At 35.6% G+C, this 21,656-nt stretch overlaps 1 protein-coding gene across 3 annotated transcripts in view; it reads left to right on the forward strand.

The window, feature by feature from the left end:
- The window catches only part of BNIP2 (BCL2 interacting protein 2), a 38,516-nt gene that overhangs the window by 10,557 nt on the left and 6,303 nt on the right, over positions 1–21,656 (forward strand). The window contains exons 6-11 of one of the 3 annotated variants that reach the window (XM_014850433.3): positions 2,389–2,491; positions 3,232–3,363; positions 4,533–4,619; positions 4,736–4,834; positions 5,567–5,602; positions 8,233–8,280. In XM_014850433.3, coding sequence (XP_014705919.2) covers positions 2,389–2,491; positions 3,232–3,363; positions 4,533–4,619; positions 4,736–4,834; positions 5,567–5,602; positions 8,233–8,280 — 505 coding nt within the window. Of the gene's footprint in view, positions 1–2,388; positions 2,492–3,231; positions 3,364–4,532; positions 4,620–4,735; positions 4,835–5,566; positions 5,603–8,232; positions 8,285–21,656 lie in introns of those variants that run through there. The other 2 variants (XM_044764789.2, XM_044764790.2) reach the window with 2 other exon arrangements.

Genomic DNA, 21,656 nt, shown 5'->3' on the forward strand with positions numbered 1-21,656 from the left:
ATAATAGATTTGAAGAAAAAGGATAAAACCAACATTCAAAAATAGTTAACATATGCATACAGTAAATTCAAAAGGTACATGAGTGTGCAGTGAAAACTGTCTCCCTCTTACCCCTGTCCCTAGGCCCACCCCAACACTGAGACTTTACTTTCTCCCCTGTTGACCCAATTAGAGTTTATATAGAGTGAAATGCTATAATCTTTTTTTTGGTAGCGTTTGCAAATTTTTTTTTCAGCTTTATTGAGATATAATTGACATATAACATTGTGCAAGTTTAAGGTGTAAAACATATTGAACTGGTACATTATATAATGCAAAGTGATGACCACCATAGCATTAGCTACCATCTGCATCACGTCACATAATTACAATTTCTTTTTTGTGGTGAGAACGTTTAAGATCTACTGTCTTAGCAACTTTCAAGTACATAATACATTATTAACTCTAGTCACCAAGCTTTAGACTAGATCTCCAGAACTTGCAAGTTTGTACTTTTTGACCAGCGTCTTTCCTTATTCCCCACCCCGCAGCCCCTGGTAACCACCATTCTAGTCTCTGTTTCTCTGAGTTCAGCTTTTTAAAATTCCACATATAAGTGATATCATATAGTATTTGTGTTTCTTCTGACTTAATTCACTTAGAAATGCTCTAATCTTAAGTGTTTTGACAAATGCCCATGCAGTCATATATTCCCATATAACCTGCACCCCTAGACATATGGAACATTTCATTTGCCCCAGAAAATTCTCTTAATACTCCCAATGAATACCCCCTCTCCAGCAACTACTACTCTAATGTCTACACTGGTGATTAGTTTTGCCGCTTCTAGAATTTCATGTAACTGGAATCATATGGTATACACTCTTTCGTCTACTTCTCTGGATTCATCCATGTTGTTGCATGTGTCTGTAGTTTATTCCTTTCTATTGCTGAGTGGTATTCCATTATATGGATAAACTGTAATTTGCCTGTCCATTCTTCGTTTGGTGGACATGTGAGTTGGTTCCAGTTTGGGCTTTTATGATTAAAACTGCCATGAACATTCTCATACAAGTCTTTTGTGGATATAAGTAAATCCTGGCTTTTTAAACTATGATTCTTAATTTACCTTAAAACCCTGAAAAAATCATATAGCTTTACCACAAGTAGAGAACTGGTTCATTCTACATTTTTATGGAGCACCTACTTTGCGTATTTGTGGGATATACAAAAATATAAGGCTTTGTCCCTTCCCTTAAAAACTTACAAGTCAAATAGGAAAAGCTGTGAAGTACAGTTATAACTTATATCAGTCTGACTGTGGCATATATAGAAGTTTACCTGGGCACTCTGTAAACAGTGCCAGAATGTTAGTGGTAGTCAAAATGCAACTCATTCTGTAGAGCATGTCAAATTACCTGAAATCCTCCTAGTACAGGACAGAGGGCCACATATGTCAAGCAGATAGAGTCATTTCCACTTAATTACTCTGCCAAATGCATTCCCTGGCTTATTTCTATAGTCTTCATTCATCTGAAAGCAAATCACTTGAATATTTGCAGTTATGTTATTCTGCTTAATTTAATCTTACTCAGATGAAGAAAACAGAATAATCTGGATCGGGAAGTCCATAGACATACATTAATTCAGCTAGGACATAGGAGGCAAGTTGTGAGACCTGCCTCATGGTTTAAACCTAATATCTTTCAGAAATAGCTCTTTATTTTTCTTAGGGGAAAATAATTAGGACCATTTTATCCTGTTGAATTATCACAGTGTGCTTTGTGACTTAAGGGATTAAGAAAGGTGGTGAAGATTCTTTTCAAACGTTCAGACCTTTTAGTGCATGTTTATAAACAATAGAAATGAAAGTTAAAGCAAAAATACTTGTTACTGAATACAGTTTAATATCTAGAGCTTATAATTGAAACATCACATTTTAGTACTGTTTTCCCTTCACTTAGAATTGTGTCAGGAATGTAATCTTTTTTTTAGTACCCTAAAATCTACAAAATGCTAGGCATCATTGAATGTAAAAACTTTTTTAAAAAGCACCCATTTTAACTGTAAGATGCATAAAAATATTTTATTGTAGTTGTTCATCTTGGATTATATTGACTATATTTGTCTACTTGCTAAAATAAGGTTGGCTTTCTGATTATGCTACTTTAAGTGGGCTTGTTTTTATGCTTACCCTTTACTCTTAAAATTTTATTGTTCTCTTTTTGAGAAGAGGAGATTTAAAGACATATATAAGACTGTATAAAGTAACAAAAACAAAAAAAATACTTTTTGATCCAGAATTTTGTGAAAGGTAAACCATTATAATCTATCAACCATACAGATGTCCTCTGAAAAATCTTCAGAGTGAAATCATGCTGGTGATTTTATCTTTGGTTTCTTTTTCAGGATATTATGGGGATGGATTAAATGCCATTGTTGTGTTTGCTGTCTGTTTTATGCCTGAAAGTGGTCAACCTAACTATAGGTACCTGATGGACAATCTCTTTAAGTAAGCATATCTTCACAAAAATGTTTGCACAGAATTTTGAGTTAATTAGATCCCCAATTTACGGAAGTGAACTTTGGCTGGGTAAAAATTATAAATATCCCAGCTCTGGTTCTTTAAGTCCTCATTCTTTGGTATTATGAAACTATCCATTTTCCACCCCGACAGAAAAATTGTCATTTTAAAACTAGAAAGGATATTTCAGATTATCTGTTCTAACTTCTTTATTTTATATTGGAGGACACATTAAGTGTAAAGAAGTGACTTTTATCTCAAAATCATATGGCTAAATTATATTTACCCCCCAGAAGCCAAATGTAACTGAGCTTGACTCAGTTCTGCCATATTTCCACGGAGTCATTTTATTTCTCAACTTAGTCCAGTTTTTTAAGACTTGATTGTGGGAAATTTCAGACATATACAAAGAAATATATTGAATGTTTGTGTACTATCACCCACTCTCCCAATCATCAATTTATACTTCATTCTTGCAATTTGTACTCCCCCACTTTATAACTTTGAAGCAAATCCCAGACATCGTGTCATTTCATCTGTAAACATTTCAATAGGTATTTATAAAAGATAAGAATTTTTTTTCTTTAATCATACTACCAACTAATGCAGTATTAAAATTTTCATTGTTTTTGCTCATTGAAGGAGAGGGAAGGGAGTATATAATTTGGATAACCTAGTTTGGTTATGCAAAGCAATCTTTAAGGCTTAAACTTAATTTGTTTTTACAGATATGTTATTGGCACTTTGGAGCTGTTAGTAGCAGAAAACTACATGATAGTTTATTTAAATGGTGCAACAACTCGAAGAAAAATGCCCAGTCTGGGATGGCTCAGGAAATGCTATCAGCAAATTGATAGAAGGTATTGTAAATACAAGTTGAAAGCTAGTCTGAATGATTTTTATAATGGCCTTATTAGATAAAATTTTATTTTCTGTTGCCATTTAAAGGCATCGTGTATCCACTTTCTAAATTACATTTGTTAATTTCCTGACAAGTTTCTATTTTCTCAAGACAGTATTTTAGAATATCATGAAGGAAATCAGTTTTGATGTGTTTTATAAAGAATAACTTTAATTCCCTAAAACAAACTTATAAAATGGTTCTTTATTTCTCCTTTTTTATACCACGTTGAACATTTTCCTATAATTTACATTTGGGAAAAGATGAAGAACTTAGTACAATTCCTATTTTATTACATTCTGAATTTTGCCTGCTTTATAGTGCTTAGCATATTTTATGTTCTTAAGATGCTTGTTTAGCTGTAGTCTTTCTTTGAAATGAGCTCTGGAAGTGTATTCTCCTGGGAGTCACTCATCCATGCCAGTGGAAGGAACTTTGATCCTCCCATTGGTTTGCTTTGACCATAGCTAATGTGAACTAGTTTAATCAACTCAGACCCATTAATAGATTTCTCTTCATACCTAAACATAGTATTGGCTAGTTTTTGTGATTAAACAAAAATCCTAATACCAGTTTAATGTGAAATATGCATGATAAAACGCCAGTTTTTAAGGGTCATTTTAAGTTGTCTGTGTTAATGCCTTTAATTTTAATCTAAATTTTAGACGTCATAAGAATGTGTTAGACTTGATTCATGTTGTCTATTCCTGTGGCGATCTCCACTCCCACCTTTTTGTCTGCACAGTGCCTTTCATGGTGTTGAAGAAGTTCATACCAGTTTCCCCCAACCCTGAAAAATGAAAACAGTTTACTTCTGTATTCACTATTGGCCTCTACCCCAGGTTAACAGAATCCTGAAGACAAGCGAATGTATGCTAGGAGACATTTAGTAACAGGCTAAACTGTGGATCTAAATTTAGTCATTCCATAGCAGTAGGAGGGACCATCAGAATTCAAGAGTGCATTTTCTTGTCTTTAGATGTGCATCACATCTAAATGAGAACTCTTGGATGAGGGATTTTCAATTAATTTTTTGTATAAAATTGCACATACTGATGTCTTAACTTTTCTTCTGGCATTAGAGTTTGGAGAGCTTTTTAAATTCTATTTCTTTTTTTTCAACTCCAGGTTACGGAAAAATCTAAAATCTCTAATCATTGTTCATCCCTCTTGGTTTATCAGAACACTTCTGGCTGTTACAAGACCATTTATTAGGTAATTTTCTGAGAGCCATTGACTTCAAAAAAAGCCCACAAACTCCTTGTGTGAATTTCTTGTCAGTTCTGTTGGTTAGAAATAACTGAGATCATTATTTTTATTTTCTTCCGTAGCTCAAAATTCAGCCAAAAAATTAGATACGTCTTTAATTTGGCAGAACTAGCGGAACTTGTCCCCATGGAATATGTTGGCATACCAGAATGCATAAAACAGTATGTTTTGTTTTATTTCTTTAATTGTATTGGATCTTTATATTGTGATATGCAAAAGGTAAATATTTTTCAGTATTCATCGTTTCTCACTTCATATATTATAAATATTTTGTAAGTGCTCTTGTCTTTGTAACAAAGAAAAAGGGGAAGAAGCCATTTTTCAACACTTTCCCCATAAGTCACCATTTTCTTCAGGTTGTCAGTTGAAGAAGTAGGAGGAATTATTTCTGGTTGTGATTCATTTATATTTTTAAAGACTAGTTATAATCTAAGAGATGATTTCCCAATTGGTCAGTACTAAAGAATATTCTCCAAACTTGAACGTACTACTCTCCAAATTTGAGTAAGTTCATCATGGCATTGAATAATCATATTAAATATTGTTTATATCAGCCTAACCTTTATACTTTCCAGGGGCTAGAATTTGTTCTCTTTACCAAATTCACTTACTTCCATCTAACCTTTAAAAGGACTTGGTAGAAGGCTATTAACATAAATACTTGAGTATCACAGTGCTATAATATAGAAAAAACTTTCTTTGTTCTATTAATCTAAGATTTTAGTCTGTTTGTGTCAAAGTCAGATTTCTTAAGTCAGTTTTGACTTTCTACGTAGTGTGTTAAATATTTTTGAGTTTGCCTGAAAATTTATGAGTTTATTTTTAGTGGCTTTTTTTGTTTTTGTTCATCTTAATAACATGTATATTTACTGAAATAACTCTTCCCTACCAAGGTATGAAGAAGAAAAGTTAAAAAAGAAACAAAAAAGGTATATGCACACCTTGACTGGTTGCATCTAGACTAGTCCATTTGCATTGCACAGACTAACTTTTCCTTATTGGTTGGTTAGCTTGTAGACAAAGATAATAGCATTTGTAAATATAAACACACCCCAGAATCCAAATACAGAGTGAATCCAAAGTTCCAGATGCTGAATATGGCTTGAATTCACCCTGTTTTATCACCATATATAATACCAATTAGGAATTAAGACCACAGCCCCTCCTCTCTCCTATTTGGTATAAATACCGATGGTAAAACCAGAGGAATTACTAAGAATACTGTTTGAAAGACCGATTACTTTTAAGACTTTATCTGTTTCACCGTATTCTTTAAATCTCTGACTTGTGCTTTTGAAATATTTGTGTACTTTTTTAAGGAATCAATTGATTTCCTTGGGATTGATGGTTATATTTACAATGCACATATTCTTTGGCTAACCAACATTGATTTCCTTGTACGCTTAAATGGCCTGCTAACCAGTCAGATACTACATGTCGATAAAATACCTGGAACTTCAATGTACCATTTAATAGTTAAACACTCTGCTTTCCATCTTAAATTTAATTTTGAATACTTCTGCTTTGAGCATAACAAATATTATCTGTTAATATCTTTGCATAGAAGATGAAAGGCAAAGGTATAAAATAGTTACCATTTTATGTAGTAATTTAGAAAAGTGTAGGATTTGGATTTAACTTGTTAATGGATTTCTAAAATATTGACAAATTAGCAAAACAGTTTAATACAATCTTACTTTCTTTAGAGTTAAGGTGAGAGATTTATATGTAATTATTTTGACCATTCTAAGGAACCTATTTAAAGGAACTGGAACTGAAAACATTCTTAACTTTGAACACGTTTTAGCTCTGTTGATGAGCAAGAATTCAGTTGACCGCACAATGGAATCATTGCTTTGCATTTCTGTATGAGACTTTACAGTTTAACAAACTAATTTGAACATAGAGATATGGACAGTGATTTTAGATCTTGCTGATTTCTCGTTCCTTTTTAGGCATTGGTGTGCATTTTCCAGACACTGGCTGAAATTAAAAGTAAAATCTGTAATTGTAGAATACTTTGAAGCCAGCTACTTCATGGATTTCAAAATGAATTGCCTTTGTTGATGTAATTTGCTGTATTGTGCCTTTTTACAAAGTTCTTATATTTAATTACCTGTTAGGTAATTTAGGTATTAGAAAAAAAGTGGACCTATAGTTTTATTTAAAATTATTGTTTGAAACCTACCACTACTATTTTATCTTGATTTTTTTTTCCTTTTTTTTTTTTTCCTTTTGTTTAATCTTAGAATCATTTCATGTATCTTTCAGGCACTTCTTAGTTTTTGTAGAAAGTTTCTTTAGCCTTAAAAATCAATAAATCCTTGTCAGCTTGAAAATAACATTCAAGTTTTAAAAATAGAAGGACATGTTTTTCAAACCAATACTTAATAGAGGCGACATATGGGGAGCTTACTTAAGGTGAAATCTCTGTGATGAGTACTGGTGATACGGAGAATACAAAACTGAGTGTGGAAGTGCAGCAGTTTTTAAAATGTTTTAGATGTTTCCTTCAAACAACTGAGTGCAAGAGTGGCCAGGCAGATAATGATTGTTAAAATGTTTGAACGGAGTTTAAAAATAAAGTAATTATGAAATTAGTTCATAGGGATATTTCACGTGTTGAAAGGATTGAATGTATATTGCATGCCTTATCAAGAATATGTACCTTTCAGATTTTCGATACCAGTATAAAAAATATTTTTAAATGTTGTTTATCTTGGCTTTACCACAGGCCAGGGCTGTGAGATCTGATTCACTAATGTTCAAGTGATTATAGTAATGGAAACAAGTGTGAAAAGTATCTTCATGTATCATACCAAATTGTTTTAAACTCCCCTCCATCAGTAATTGAAACTGCTACAAATATAATAGTAATAGACCATTGTACGTTATCTTTGAAAAGTTGTATGTAATTGTTGTGTGGTGATTACGTAATTCTTTTAATCCCCACTTGCCTAAATTTTGATAGGATCTCTGTGCAACCCACCACTAATCCTGTCAGATTTTTAAACTACATCTAGATATTTCTGATTATTAAATTCTATGGCTTCTTACTATCAAAATAAGTGAAAGCCATTCATATTTTAAGTGTACCAATAAATTTTGGAGAATAATTATGGTTTCTATAAATATGCATTTTTATCACTGAATTTAACAATATTAATTGATCAGTTGGTTTCATTAGTTGCATTTTAATATTTCAGTTAACAAAATCATTTTTGAGGGAGTTGTTTTTCCTGCTTATCTCACTTATCACTTAGATCCCTGCCAGAATACTACAATTTGACATTTTAGTATGCCTGTGTGCATCTGTATGTAGCGTGTTTTATAATCTTTAAAGAAACAACAGTCACGTTTCTTGCCAGTGCCCTCTTGCCTTTAAAAATTATCTTTCCTGGTTGGGGAAATGTTTGGTAACCTTTTTACTATGTCTGCTTCTTTGCAAAGCTTTGTTTTTAACAGAATAATATTCTGTGCTAAAAATAGTCATTATTTTTAGAAAGAAAATTATTCAGTTGCTCGTGTCTTATTATCTATATTGTTTTTCATTAAACAGAGTTGATCAAGAGCTTAATGGAAAACAAGATGAACCGAAAAGTGAACAGTAAGTTTGGCATCCAGTCCAAACCAGACTGAAGAATGTGCTGATGAAGCAGTGCTCTTTTTTGCATTTATAATGCATTTATTGGCCCTGATTTTTATGTAACCTGTTACAAAATTGACTTGACATTTTCTTCATGGACTTTTGTATAAGGGACTGTTCACTGCTGTATTGGTTTGCGAATCTTTTGAATTTAGCTCTTTACTAGCTAATTATATTGCAATCATTTTATATTTTATATTACTAAATAGCAAAGAACCACACTTTATATAAAGCAGTTTTTGCATCTGTTTATTGAATGATGCATCTTCTTCAGTAAAATATTTATATGCCTAACTGGTAAAGGAAAGAGATAATATATATTTTTATGTTTTTGAGCAATATTTTTTAATGTATACCTGTCTTGTGAAAGAGTATGCAGGTAAATAAGACCATGAATTTGTAAAGTGCATGTTAGAATTTTTGTTTTTGTAAATGGTTAAATACATTTCCTGGGTAGCTTAGAAAATAAAGTTGCCCTTAAGATGAGGGACAGTTAAACTGGTTCTCATGAATACCCAAAGGTCATGTACATAATCTAAGTAAATTAGTACCATCCTAAGTGTTTTTCTCACTTAATGTGTTCTGTTTCTTAATTCAGAAGTGCAAATACAAGTGTGTTAGACACGTTTTCCTTTTTAAACTTAAAGACAAGTCAAAAAGCCATCTTTAGAACTAGAGAATGTAAGAGGCTAAGAATTGGGGTTTGTATATATGTATATGTGAGACATTTTATCTTCTGGCCGAAAGTCAGAACTTTATAAAAATCTTAGGTTTGTTCACTAATGTGAAATAAGCTCTGTGTCCAGGGTATCACTCTTCTGAGTCTGTGTGAGTGCAGTGTAGTATTCAGAGAATGTGAGGAGTTATTCACTGTCACTACTTTTCTGTAGAAAACAGGAGCTGCTTTTTTAACTGCTCTCAATGTGGGCACTTTACTAAAATGCTTTCATATCAGTTATTTGAACTTGGTAGGTGTTTGACCTAGTCAGATATGTTTTCACATTTTCTGTTCAATCATGTTGACAGTACTGTAAATTAAGTTGTTTTGTAAGACTTAGAGCATCATTATATTACATGGTCTTGAATGACACATTTGATGTAAGCATATAAACTTTCTTGTTCACTTTGGTAAGTATCTTGACTCTACATTGAAATAAATACTACTTATGCCTCAAAACAGAACTTAATTACCCACAAAATCATCCTAAAACAACAAATTGGTCTGGTGTTTTGTCGCATATTTGCGTGACTCATATATATTTGGTAAACTTAGGACCCTCCTGATAGGACAGTCACACCATGCTCCAGCCTTTCCTTTAAGGTAATTTACAAAAGAGTGTCCTGGAGTAGCAAAATTGAAGTGGATGAGAGCTAAGCTTTAGTATTCTGTCTTAGACTGAACACACATGTGGCTTTTACTATTTTCATTTATTATGGAGTTTCTATTGCAAAAGAGAATTTTCCTTCACTTTTTGTCCTCCTCTGTCTTAAACTTGGCATGCTAACCTAAGTCCAATTATGGGAGGTGCTGGAAGATTCCCAGGATGAGGCCTTCTCCTTGACTTAACTTGGATCCAGGAGATGTAGGCAAATCCTGAACTAATGTCATTGTGGTGAAGAAAGCCAAAACCATCATTGCTTGCTCAAATCATAGAAACACTTTGTGTTGAAAAAGGAAACTAACAATAACAACGTAGGCATTCCTTCTGAATTTACCAAATGAGGATTATGAGTAAAGGATCATATGGAATTTAGCTGTGATCAGAGTCGGTGTTTGTACAGTGTTTTAGGTAGTCTTTCCTCTGTCTGTAAGTCTTTATCTCACTCAGAATACGCTGAGCTTTTTAAATAGGTGGTTTTCCTCCACATTAAGTACCCAGTTCTTCAGTTTCAGTGCTTTCGGTGTTTATTGACTTTTGCTTTTGCAAGCATTGTTCCTAACTATGGATACAACTTGTTGCAAAAGTGGTGCATTTTCCTAAATACTTTTAAGGAGAAGTGGACTGTATTCTATTAGAACATTAAAACTCAGAAGGAACAGCGATAACACTTGGGATATAATGAAAGGGATGTGTTGTGGATCACTAGATAAAAAGGATAGCTGCTCTAACTTAGATTTTAATGGGATCTGGTATAGGGAAGTGCCCCATAATAAATGTTTCATAACTATAACACTTAAGATCCTAACTGCTAGGTTTGAGGGAAAGCGTTTATTAAATTTGTTATTTGTAATTGGTAGCCATGTGACATTTACCCTGTATCAGTCAATTTGAATTTTCCATTACTGATTGAAGCGAAAGTACATATAATTGTATTAGTTTATCTTTCTGCTGGGGTCATGAATCTAACTTAACTGGTTTAATTTGATGCTTCTGTCACTATTATTTTGTTATAGTTGGGCTCTGAGTGCCTCTTTTAAGTCAAAAGTTTCTCGTATAAAGTAGTTTGATTGTGTTCTGCTTGATTATATTCCTAAGTAGCACCGAGGAAAATCACTATGTTGACCCCACAGTTTAAGCTTAATAGTCTTTAACTTGAGGAGAGGAATATAAAGAAATGATTCTAAGTAGGGCCTAGGAGGATAGTTGGAAAGGAAGATAACAAAACAAGGAAGAGAAAGAAAACTATGAGGGGGTCAAGAGCTGTTACCTAAGATGCCACTGAATGTGTCTTGTTAAGGGAAGTAGTGTGTGTGGCAGCTGCCATTACGAGTTTTGTATCCAGCAGGACAACCTGCAGGTGACACACAGAATTTGTGAATAAGGAGACTGAGGAGTGAAAGGGGAAAAGGCTGATGATACCTGGAATGAGAATTGATATTTTCCTCTGCTTTGTCCCCTCATACAGAAGCAAGTTTCAACAGAGAGGGTCAGCAATTACAGTGCTGGATTAAAGTTTAGGACCAGGTTATTTTTCATATTTCATGGTTGGTAAACATTAAAGCAGCCTTCCAAAATGGGCATCACTATTTGGTAACTGCGCTGAATTCTGAAATTTGCTGATTGACAAGTATATATTGGCAGCTAGAATTTCTTCAACTGCGATTTCAGAGTTTAAAAAGGTAAGGAATCTGCTTTTGGCGAGAAGACTTGTAAATGACTGTACAGCATTACTATTTGGCTGTTTTAGGAGTGCTCAGGGAATTTGGGAGTGTTTGATTTAATACAGAAGTGGCTTTTTAGATTTCTTCAGTTGATAGAGAAACTAGTAATTAGGATATATTGGGTAGAACAGGCCAGTTTCCTGATGAGATTAGTAACGTAGATAAGGTGACAGTAGCTTCTTTTTCCCGTGTTATATGTGTAAAATTGCTGATGTTGCAATTGCTCAATCAGAAGGGAGGAAGGCAGGCTGGAAATAATTAATTAATTGCTACCCCTTTCTATTTTTTCCCCATCCTGTATGGATATTTGAGAAATGGATTACAAATCTCAGAAGAATGAGATAGACAGGAATTAATGTACTTATTAGTTAGACTGACTATTCTGTTAGAGTTTATCTTGTCATAGGGAACAGGAATTGTATAACTTGAGTTGCTGGGAGAGTGAGTCAGAAACTTAGACTTGCATGGGAAAGTGAGCTGGAAAGGAAAGTGGGAGGTTATCTACTCAGTGTTCTAATAGCCCAGAAAAATTGCCTAGGGAGCCTTTCACCCCTTTTTCCTGTCCCAAGATTCTAAATGAATTAGACTCAGATCAATGGTGAGTCCCAGTAACGTAACTTTTCTTTAAAGTACTAAGTGGTGACTGAAAATAAGGTGATGAGTTGAACAGTAAAGAGTGGCACTAAAATTTGAACAGAACTATTATTTTGTTGCAACTATATATGATAGATCTACTTAATTTCATATGTTTTGAGAACTACTTGGAAAATGCTAGGAAAGTTCACATAAAGCACTTAATAACTAATCTAACACCAGATGAAAATATAGGGTTTAATGCTTCCAAATTAATATATTAAGCTGTTTGCTTCAGATTGCTATCTGATTCTATCTTATAAGACATACTACAAGAGGTTTAAACATTTGCATTTTGAAGTTTTTATGCATTTTCACATTCAGTGTGGCTAAGGAGGAACTTGGAAAATAATATTAGCTACTCCACTGCAGTTTTTGTATACGGACTTCTAAAATTATGCCCCTTAAACAGTTTATTTACATGAACCCAGCTGGTAAATATTGGTGGTGTTCAGGGCTACTGACTTGCACAGCCCTTGGAGCACCACCCACACAGAACACAACTCAGAGTTTGTTCCACACTAACGCACTTTGATATGTATTTCAAAACTTCAAACATTTTTCTTACCATAAATCACATGTTGCCATTTAGACACAACTACCATACTGTGGTCATTTCACTCCTATTCAGATGATATTGCCTAACCCAGTGCTGTCATTTTCCAGTGTGAGGAATTCAGTTCTGATGACTGTGTGCGAGATGTTAATGTGGTCCCTGTAAGAAATACTAGAGTTGGTCTTGATTTCTTGAGGAGATGTAATATTTTATTTTCCTTTCACTTGTTAGGAGTACAGTAACTTGTATTGTTGCACATCGTATTCTTGCAACGTTAATGAATTTAAATAAATTAATTGGAAAATTTGGTTTTGACTCATTTTATCACATTTTTCTATCTTCCATTTTCCCACTAAATTTTTATGCTCAGTGATCTTGTTAGCTTTTCAAATCGTTTTAGACCCTTGCTCTTGTTTCCCTTTCTGTAGTCTGGATGCTGCTTCCTGTTCTTCAAGGGGGTGAAGAGTTCACCCTGCTTTAATTTTAAACATCATCTTATCTATAATCAAACTTCGTATTTCATAGTTTAGAATTATTTTAGTTAGTGGGGAATCCAGTGGTGAAATCAGTTCAGTAAGTGGCTGAAAACATGGTGTAAATGAGAACTTGTTTAGCTGATAGACCTGCTCAGAGATTCCAGTTGGTAGCACTTGTTTTTGCATTTATGCCTTAATCACCGTTCAGTTGCTTCGTGGCAAACAGCTGTACACATTACTTCTGCCTTTAATCAACAGTTAGGATACATACCATTTGGGATTATGTAAACTCAAATATATATTGAAGTATTTGCCTTGCATTAGCCACACATTTTAAATACAAATTCTCCCTAATTAAAGTTCTTCATGAATCACAGACTGAACGCTTTCTGGGCTAAATGAATTGCAGCCCTGTTTTGAATGGTAAAGAAATACCTGGTATAATCTTTGCAGAATTTGTCTTCAATTTAGTATTGCAGGGTCTTCAGCAGTATTACCCTAAACACGCCTCAGGCTTAAAATGTGACTGCCCTGTATTTGCTAATTGTGCATCTAACAGTGGAGAAGATCAGTCTCTAAAAATTATAATTCCCTTATGAACGATTTACTAAACCTGGTGAATTACTCGGAAAGTAAGCGTGTCCACCGGTCTAGGGCTTGAAAGCTCCGGGCCCCATGCCCCTCCTCTCCCCACGCCCCCGCCCTCCCCTAGCAAAGTTTGAATGGCATGCGGGAGCCGGGGGTGGGCGGGGCCTTCCCGCCCTCCCGCGTGGTGTCACTTCCAGGTTCTGCGAGCGCTTCCGGGTCGTCCGCCCAGTTCTGCGGTTTTTGCGGCGGCTGAAGAAGTGATAGGGGAAGTGGGTACCTCCCGCTGGGCTGCTGGCCGCGCCGCTTCTGTCGGCTTCGCGACGGGAAGCGCCTTACCCACAGGTACTGGGTGAGCCGGGCCCGCGCTCCTTGTCGGAGCTGGGGTCACGGTCTGTCGGGTCTTCTCCAAGGGCTGCATGGAGGGTGAGGGCCCTTCCCGCCCGGGGCCCGGGGGCAGCCCGTTACCGACTTTGCTGCCGGGATGACGCCGCAGCGGGTACCCAGGAAGGGAAGGGAGGCGGCTGGAGGCTTCTTGTCCACGGGGCGAAGGCTGGACGGTCCTAGGGGCAGGTCCTCAGCCCAGCACCGTCTTTTGGGTGAATGTCTAGAGCGTCCAGGGTGATTTGATTTTTGTTTTGTTTTGTTGGCCGAATATGGGGGAGCTCATACCTTGAGTGTCTCCAGTCTTGTGCTCCTTCCCTTGGTTGAAGTCTGCCTTCCAACTTCATGCGAACTCTGATGAGGGAATGAATTTAGACCGGATGATTTGATCGAGAAGGACTAGGACTATTGAGTTACTTCCGAATGTGGAGCCTTCTAATTTAATTTTCTAAACTGCAAAATGAAGGAGTACTGAATTTGTGTGGCTGATACAACTAAAAGATTTGAACATTTCACGACGAACTTTTAAGAATCTCAGAGCATTAAAGCAAGTAATTTTAACTAAGTTTAAATAACATAGCTATTTTTAAATTACTTTTATTGCGGTTTAATTGATTTGTAACATGAGTTTCAGGTGTACAACATAATGATTCGATATTTGTATGCATTGCGAAATGATCACCGCAATAAGTCTAGTTAACGTCCCTCACACGAAATTTTTTTTCTTGTGATGAAGACTTTGAAGATATCTTAGCAACTTTCCAATATACTATGCAGTATTCTTAACTGTAGTCACGATGTTGTACATTACATCCCCAGGACTGACTTATTTTGTAACTCAAAGTTTATACCCCCTTCACCCGTCTCCATCCCAACCACCAATCTGTTCTCTGGATCTGTGAGCTGTTTTTCTGTTTGTTTTGTTTTTTGGATTCCACATATAACTGAGATTATAGGGTGTTTGTCTTTCTCTGACTTATTTCAGTTAGCATACTGCCCTCAAGGTCCCTTCATGTTGTCGAAAATAGCAAGATTTCATTCTTTTGTACTGGCTGAATAATAATCCATTGTCTGTGTATGTATACACCATAATTTATTATCCATTCATCTGTCCCTGGACACTTAGGTTGTTTCCATATCTTGACTATTGTAAATAATGCTGCAGTGAACATGGGGGTGCATATATCTTTTTGAATTAGTGTTATCGTTTTCTTCAGATGAATAGCCAGAAGTGGAATTACTGGATCAGATGATAGTTCTGTTTTTAACTTTTTGAGGAATCTCCATACTGTTTTCCATAGTGGCTGCACCTTTTACTTTCCTACCACAATGCACAAGGGTTCCCTTGGCTCCACATCTTTGCCAAAGCTTGTTTCTTGTCTTTTAATAAAACCATTCTAACAGGTGTGAGGTGATAACTCATTGTGGTTTTGATTTGCATTTCCCTGATGATTAGTAATGTTGAGCATCTTTTCATGTGCCTCTAGGCTGTCTGTATGTCTTCTTTGGAAAATATCTATTTAGATCCCCTGCCCATTTTTAAATCAGGTTGCTTTTTGCTCTTGTGTCGTTTCTTTTTATATTTTGGATATTAACTCCTTATCAGATATATAATTTGCAAATATTTTCTCCCATTCTGTAGGTTGTGTTTTCATTTTGTTTGTTTTGTTTTTTACTTATAACTATCATTTATATATTATATCATTTTGAACCCCTTTACAGTATTTGGTTATATTCATTGTGCTCAGCATTCTAGTTCACTTATCTTCTCATCAGCTCGATTTAGTTTAATATTTAACTCATATATTGTGTGTCTTTTTAACACATATAAACATATATGTTTATATATAAAGTCAATATTATGAATATGATTCAAAATTTCTATGTCTGTTTTACATCGACTACATTTGTTTTCTTTTTACCTCTTGACCCCCTCTACCAATTTTCTCCCCTCAATCCCTTGCCTCTGGCAACCACCAATCTGTTCTCAGTCTGTGAGCTTGGTTTTTTTTCAGATTCCACATATGAGAGAGATCATACAGTATTTGTCGTTCTCTGCCTGACTTATTTCACTTAGCATAATGCCCTTAAGATTCATCCATGTTGTCGCAGATGTCAAGATAGCATTCTTTTTTTTTTATTATTATTTTTTTTATTTTTTCCTTTTTCTCCCCAAAGCCCCCGGTACATAGTTGTGTATTCTTTGTTGTGGGTCCTTCTAGTTGTGGCATGTGGGACGCTGCCTCAGCATGGCTTGATGAGCAGTGCCATGTCCGCGCCCAGGATTTGAACCAATGAAGCACTGGGCCGCCTGCAGCGGAGCGCGCGAACTTAACCAGTCGGCCACGGGGCCAGCCCCAGATAGCATTCTTTTTTAATGGCTGAATGGTATCCCATTGTATATGTATATACATCACAATTTCTTTGTCCATTCATCCATCCATGGACACATAGGTTGTTTCCATAACTTGGCTATTGAAAATAATGCTGCAATGAATATGGGGTACATGTATCTTTTCAAGTTAGTGTTTTTGTTTTCTTCAGATAAATGCCCAAAAGTGGAATTGCTGGATCATGTGGTAGTTCTATTTTAAATTTTTTGAGGAACCTCCATACTGTTTTCCATAGTGGGTGCACCAGTTTACATTCCCACCACCAGTGCAGAAGGATTCCCTTTTCTCCACATCCTCACCAACACTTGTTATTTCTTGTCTTTTTGTTAACAGCCATTCTAACAGGTAAGAGATGGCTCATTGTGGTTTTGATTTGCATTTCCCTGATGATTAGTGATGTTGAGCATCTTTTAATATACTTGTTGGCCATCCGTATGTCTTCTTTGGAAAAATGTCTATTCAGGTCTTCTGCCCATTTTTTAATCAGTTTATTTATTCTTTTGCTATCGGCTTGTATGAATTCTTTATATATTTAGGATATTAAACCCTTATCGGTTATGTGATTTGCAGATATTTTCTTCTGTTTTGTAGGTTGTCTTTTCATTTAGTTGATGGTTCTCTTTGCTGTGCAGAAGCTTTTTAGTATGATGTAGTCACACTTATTTGTTTTTGCTTTTGTTGCTTTTGCTTTTGGTGTCAGATTCAAAAAATCACCAAGACCTATGTCAAGGAGTTTACTGCCTATGTTTTCTTCTAGGAGTTTTATAGTTTCTGGTCTTACATTCATGTCTTTAATCCATTTGAATTAATTGTTCTGTATGGTGTAAGATAGTAGTCCAGTCTCATTCTTTTGCCTGTAGCTGTCCAGTTTTCCCATCACCATTTATTGAAGAGACTGTCTTTTCCCCATTATATATTCTTTGCTCCTTTGTAGTGAACTAACTGACCGTATATGCCTAGGTTTATTTCTGAGCTCTTGATTCTGTTCCATTGATCTATGTATCTTGTTTTATGCCAATATCATGCTATTTTAATTACTGTAGCTTTGCAATATAGTTTGAAATGAGGGAGCCTGATGCCTCCAGCTTTGTTCTTTCCCAAGATTGCTTTGGCTATTGGGGTTTTTTTGTGGTTCGATACAAATTTTAGGATTATTTGTTCTGTTTCTTTGAAAAATATCATTAGAATTTTGATAGGGATTGCATTGAATCTGTAGATTGCCTTGGGCGGTTTGAACATTTTAACAATGTTGACTTCCAGTCCATGAGCACAGAATATCTTTTCATTTGTTTCTGTCTTCAGTTTCTTTCATTAATGTCTTGTAGTTTTTAATATACGGGTCTTTCACTTCCTTGGTTGAATTTATTCCTAGGTATTTTATTCTTTTTGATGCAGTTGTAAATGGGATTGTCTTCCTTATTTCTCTTTCTAGCAGTTCATTATTGGTGTTCAGGAACACAACAAATTTTTGTGTATTGGTTTTGTATCCTATAGCTTTACTTATTAGCTTATTAGTTCTAACAGTTTTTTGATGGAGTTGTTAGGGTTTTTTATATATATGATCATGTCATTTACAAATAGTGACAGTTTTACTACTTCCTTTCCAATTTGGATGCCTTTTATTTCTTTTTCTTGCCTAATTGTTCTGGCTAGGACTTCCAATACTATGTTGAATAGAAGTGGCAAGAGTGAGCATCCTTCCTTTTCTTTTCCTGATCGTAGAGGAAAGGCTTTCAGCATTTCACCATTGAGTATGATGTTAGCTGTGGGCTTGTCATGTGTGGGCTTTATTGTGTTGAGGTATTTTTTTTCTCTCTGTATCCACTTTGTTGAGAGTTTTCTCATAAATGGATGTTTAATTTTGTTATGCTTTTTCTGTACCTATTGTGATGATCATATGATTTTTGTCCTTCATTGTGTTAATGTGGTGTTATATCACATTGATTTTTTTGTGTGGATGTTGAACCATTCTTGCATCCCTGGAATAAATCCCATTTGATCGTGGTATATGATCCTTTTAATGTAGTGTTGAATTTGATTTGCTAGTATTTTGTTGAGGATTTTTGCATCTATGTTCATTGGTGATATTGGCCTGTCATTTTTTTCCTTGTGGCATCCTTATTTGGTTTTGGTATCAGGGTAATGCTAATGTCATAAAATGGGTTTGGAAGAGTTTTCTCATCTTCTGTTTTTTGGAAGAGTTTGAGAAACATTGGTATTAATTCTTCTTTCAATCTTTAGTAGAATTCACCAGTGAAGCTGTCTGGTCCTGGACTTTTGTTAGGAGGTTTTTTTGGGTTTTTTTGTTTATTTTTGTTTGCTGAGGAAAATTCACCCTGAGCTAACATCTGTTGCCAATCTTCCTCTTTTTCTTGAGGAAAATTCACCCTGAGCTAAAATCTGTGCCAGTCTTCCTCTATTTTGTATGTGGGTTGCCACCACAGCGTGGCCACCTACAAGTGGTGTAGGTCTGTGCCCAGGAACCAAACCCGGACCACTGAAACAGAGCGTGCTGAACTCAACCACGGGGCTGGCCCCTGTGTTGGGAGGTTTTTGATGACTGATTCCATCTCTTTCTTAGTAATTGGTTTGTTCAGATTTTCTATTTTGTTGTAGTCAGTCTTGGTAAGTCGTATGTTTCTAGGAGCTTATTCATTCCTTCTAGTTTGTCCAATTTGTTGGTGTATAATTGTTCATAGTAGTCTCTTATGATCCTTTGTATTTCTGTGGTGTCAGTTGTAACATTTTCTCTTTCATTTCTGATTTTTTTGGGTCCTCTTTTTTTCCTGGTGAGTCTGACTAAGGCTTGTCAATTTTGTTTATCTTTTCAGAGAACCAGCTCTTATTTTCATTGATCTTCTCCATTGTCTTTATAGTCTCTATTTCATTTATTTCTGCTCTAATCTTTGTTATTTCCTTCCTTCTGCTAACTTTGGGCTTTGTTCTTTTTCTGGTTCCTTGCAGTGTAAAGTTATGTTGTTTGAGACTTTTGTTTCTTGAGGTGGGCATTTATTGCTATGAATTTCCATCTTAGAACTGCTTTTGTTATATCCCACAAATTTTGGTACCTTTCCATTTTCATTTGTCTCAAGGTATTTTTTGATTGTCTTTTGATTTCCTCTTTGACCCATTAGTTGTTTGGTATCATGTTTAATTTCCACATATTTGTGTATGTTCCAGTTTTCTTTATGTAATTAATTTCTTCTTTCATACCATCGTGGTTGGAAAAGATGCTTGATGTGATTTCAGTTCTCTTAAATTTCCTAAGACTTGTTTTGTGTCCTAACATAGGATCTATCCTGGATAATGTTCCATGTGCACTTGAGAAGAATATGTATTCTATTGCTTTTGGATGGAATGTTCTGTGTATATCTGTTAAGTCCATCTGGTCTAATGTGTCTTGTAAGCTGATGTTTCCTTATTGATTTTCTGGATGATATATTTACTGATGAAAGTGGAGTATTAGAATCCCCTACTGTTGTTGTCCTGTCTATTTCTCCCTTTAGGTCTATTAATATTTGCTTTATATATTTAGGTGCTCCTATGTTGGGTGCATAAATATTTACAAATGTTATGTCCTCTTGGTGGATTGACCCCTTTATCATTATGTAACGCCCATCTTTCTCTCTTATTACAGTCTTTGGTTTAATCTGTTTTTTCTGATGTAGGTATAACTACTCCAGCTCTCTTTTGGTTTCCATTTTCATGGAATATCTTTTTGCATCCCTTCACTTTCAGTCTGTATGTGTCCTTGCATCTAAAGTGAGTCTCTTATAGACAGCTTATAGATGGGTCTTGTTTTTTTATCCATTCAGCTGCTCTATGTGTTTTGGTTGGAGAATTCAATACATTTATATTTGAGTAATTATTGATAGGTATGTGCTTATTGCCCTTTTGTTAATTGTTTACTGGCTATTTTTGTAGTTCCTCTCTGTTCCTTTCTTCTTTTGCTCTCTTCCTTTGTAGTTTGAGGACATTCTTTAGTGGTATACTTATATTTCTTTTTCCTTATCTTTGGTGTATTTACTGTAGGTTTTTGCTTTGTGGTTACCATGAGGCTTACGTACAACAACATGTAACAGTCTATTTTTGATGATGATTTCCTTTGCTCTGCAGAAACTATTTAGTTTGGTGTAATCCCACTTGTTTATTTTTGCTTTTGTTGCCTTTGCTTTTGGAGTCAGATCCAAAAATTCATTGCCCAAGACCAATGTCAAGTAGCTGGCACCTGTGTTTTTCTAGGAGTTTTATAGTTTCAGGTCCTAGATTCAAGTCTTCAATCCATTTTGAGTTAATTTTTGTGTATGATGTAAGTTAGTATGGCATGTGTCACTTGACAGAGGTACATTCTGAGAAATGCATCATTAGGCAATTTCATCATTGTGCAAACATCATAGAGTGTGCTGAAGAGGAACAAAATTTGCCACGCCGAATGTGTGTGTCTTAAACATGAGGATTATTTTAGGCTGGTGTTTTTTTGTTTTGTTTTGTTTTTTTGAGGAAAATTAGCCCTGAGCTAACTACTGCCAATCCTCCTCTTTTTGCTGAGGGAGACTGGCCCTGAGCTAACATCCATGCCCATCTTCCTCTACTTTATACGTGGGACGCCTACCACAGTATGGCTTTTGCCAAGTGGTGCCATGTCTGCACCCAGGATCCGAACCAGCAACCCCCAGGCTGCCAAGAAGCAGAACATGAGAACTTAACCGCTGTGCCACCGGGTCGGCCCCCTAGGCTGGTTATTTTTAAGGAAAAAAAAGACTTAAAAGTTTTTCTTGTTACCTCCCCCTTAACTTTCTAAAAGAATTCAGATGAAGAAAGCTATCCCAGGAAGTGAACCATCACCTTAGTATAACATGGACAAGGCAGTAGACAGGGAGGAACCTAGAGAAGCCTGTTTGTTGGGCTCCCCTCTGTGTTCTTCTGTTTCTGTGTGGCCAAACACTTGTTTTCCAAACATTTGCTCCTTTTCACCCACCTGTGAATTGCCTTCCTTCCCTTTGAAGTCACTGACTCTCCTCACTCCCAACATCTTCCTTTGTCTTTAGCTGAGGATAGTATTTAAGGTGAGGACTGTGGCCATTTCAGCAAGTTACTCAGTTTTCTTGGGTTTTTCCTATGTGTACATATTGCTAGACTTTTGTCATTCTCTTGTTAATCTGTCACAAACCTAGATGGTATAACCTACTACACACTAGGCTATATGG

The sequence above is a fragment of the Equus asinus genome, chromosome 2 (assembly GCF_041296235.1).
Source record: "Equus asinus isolate D_3611 breed Donkey chromosome 2, EquAss-T2T_v2, whole genome shotgun sequence".
Taxonomy (NCBI): domain Eukaryota; kingdom Metazoa; phylum Chordata; class Mammalia; order Perissodactyla; family Equidae; genus Equus; species Equus asinus.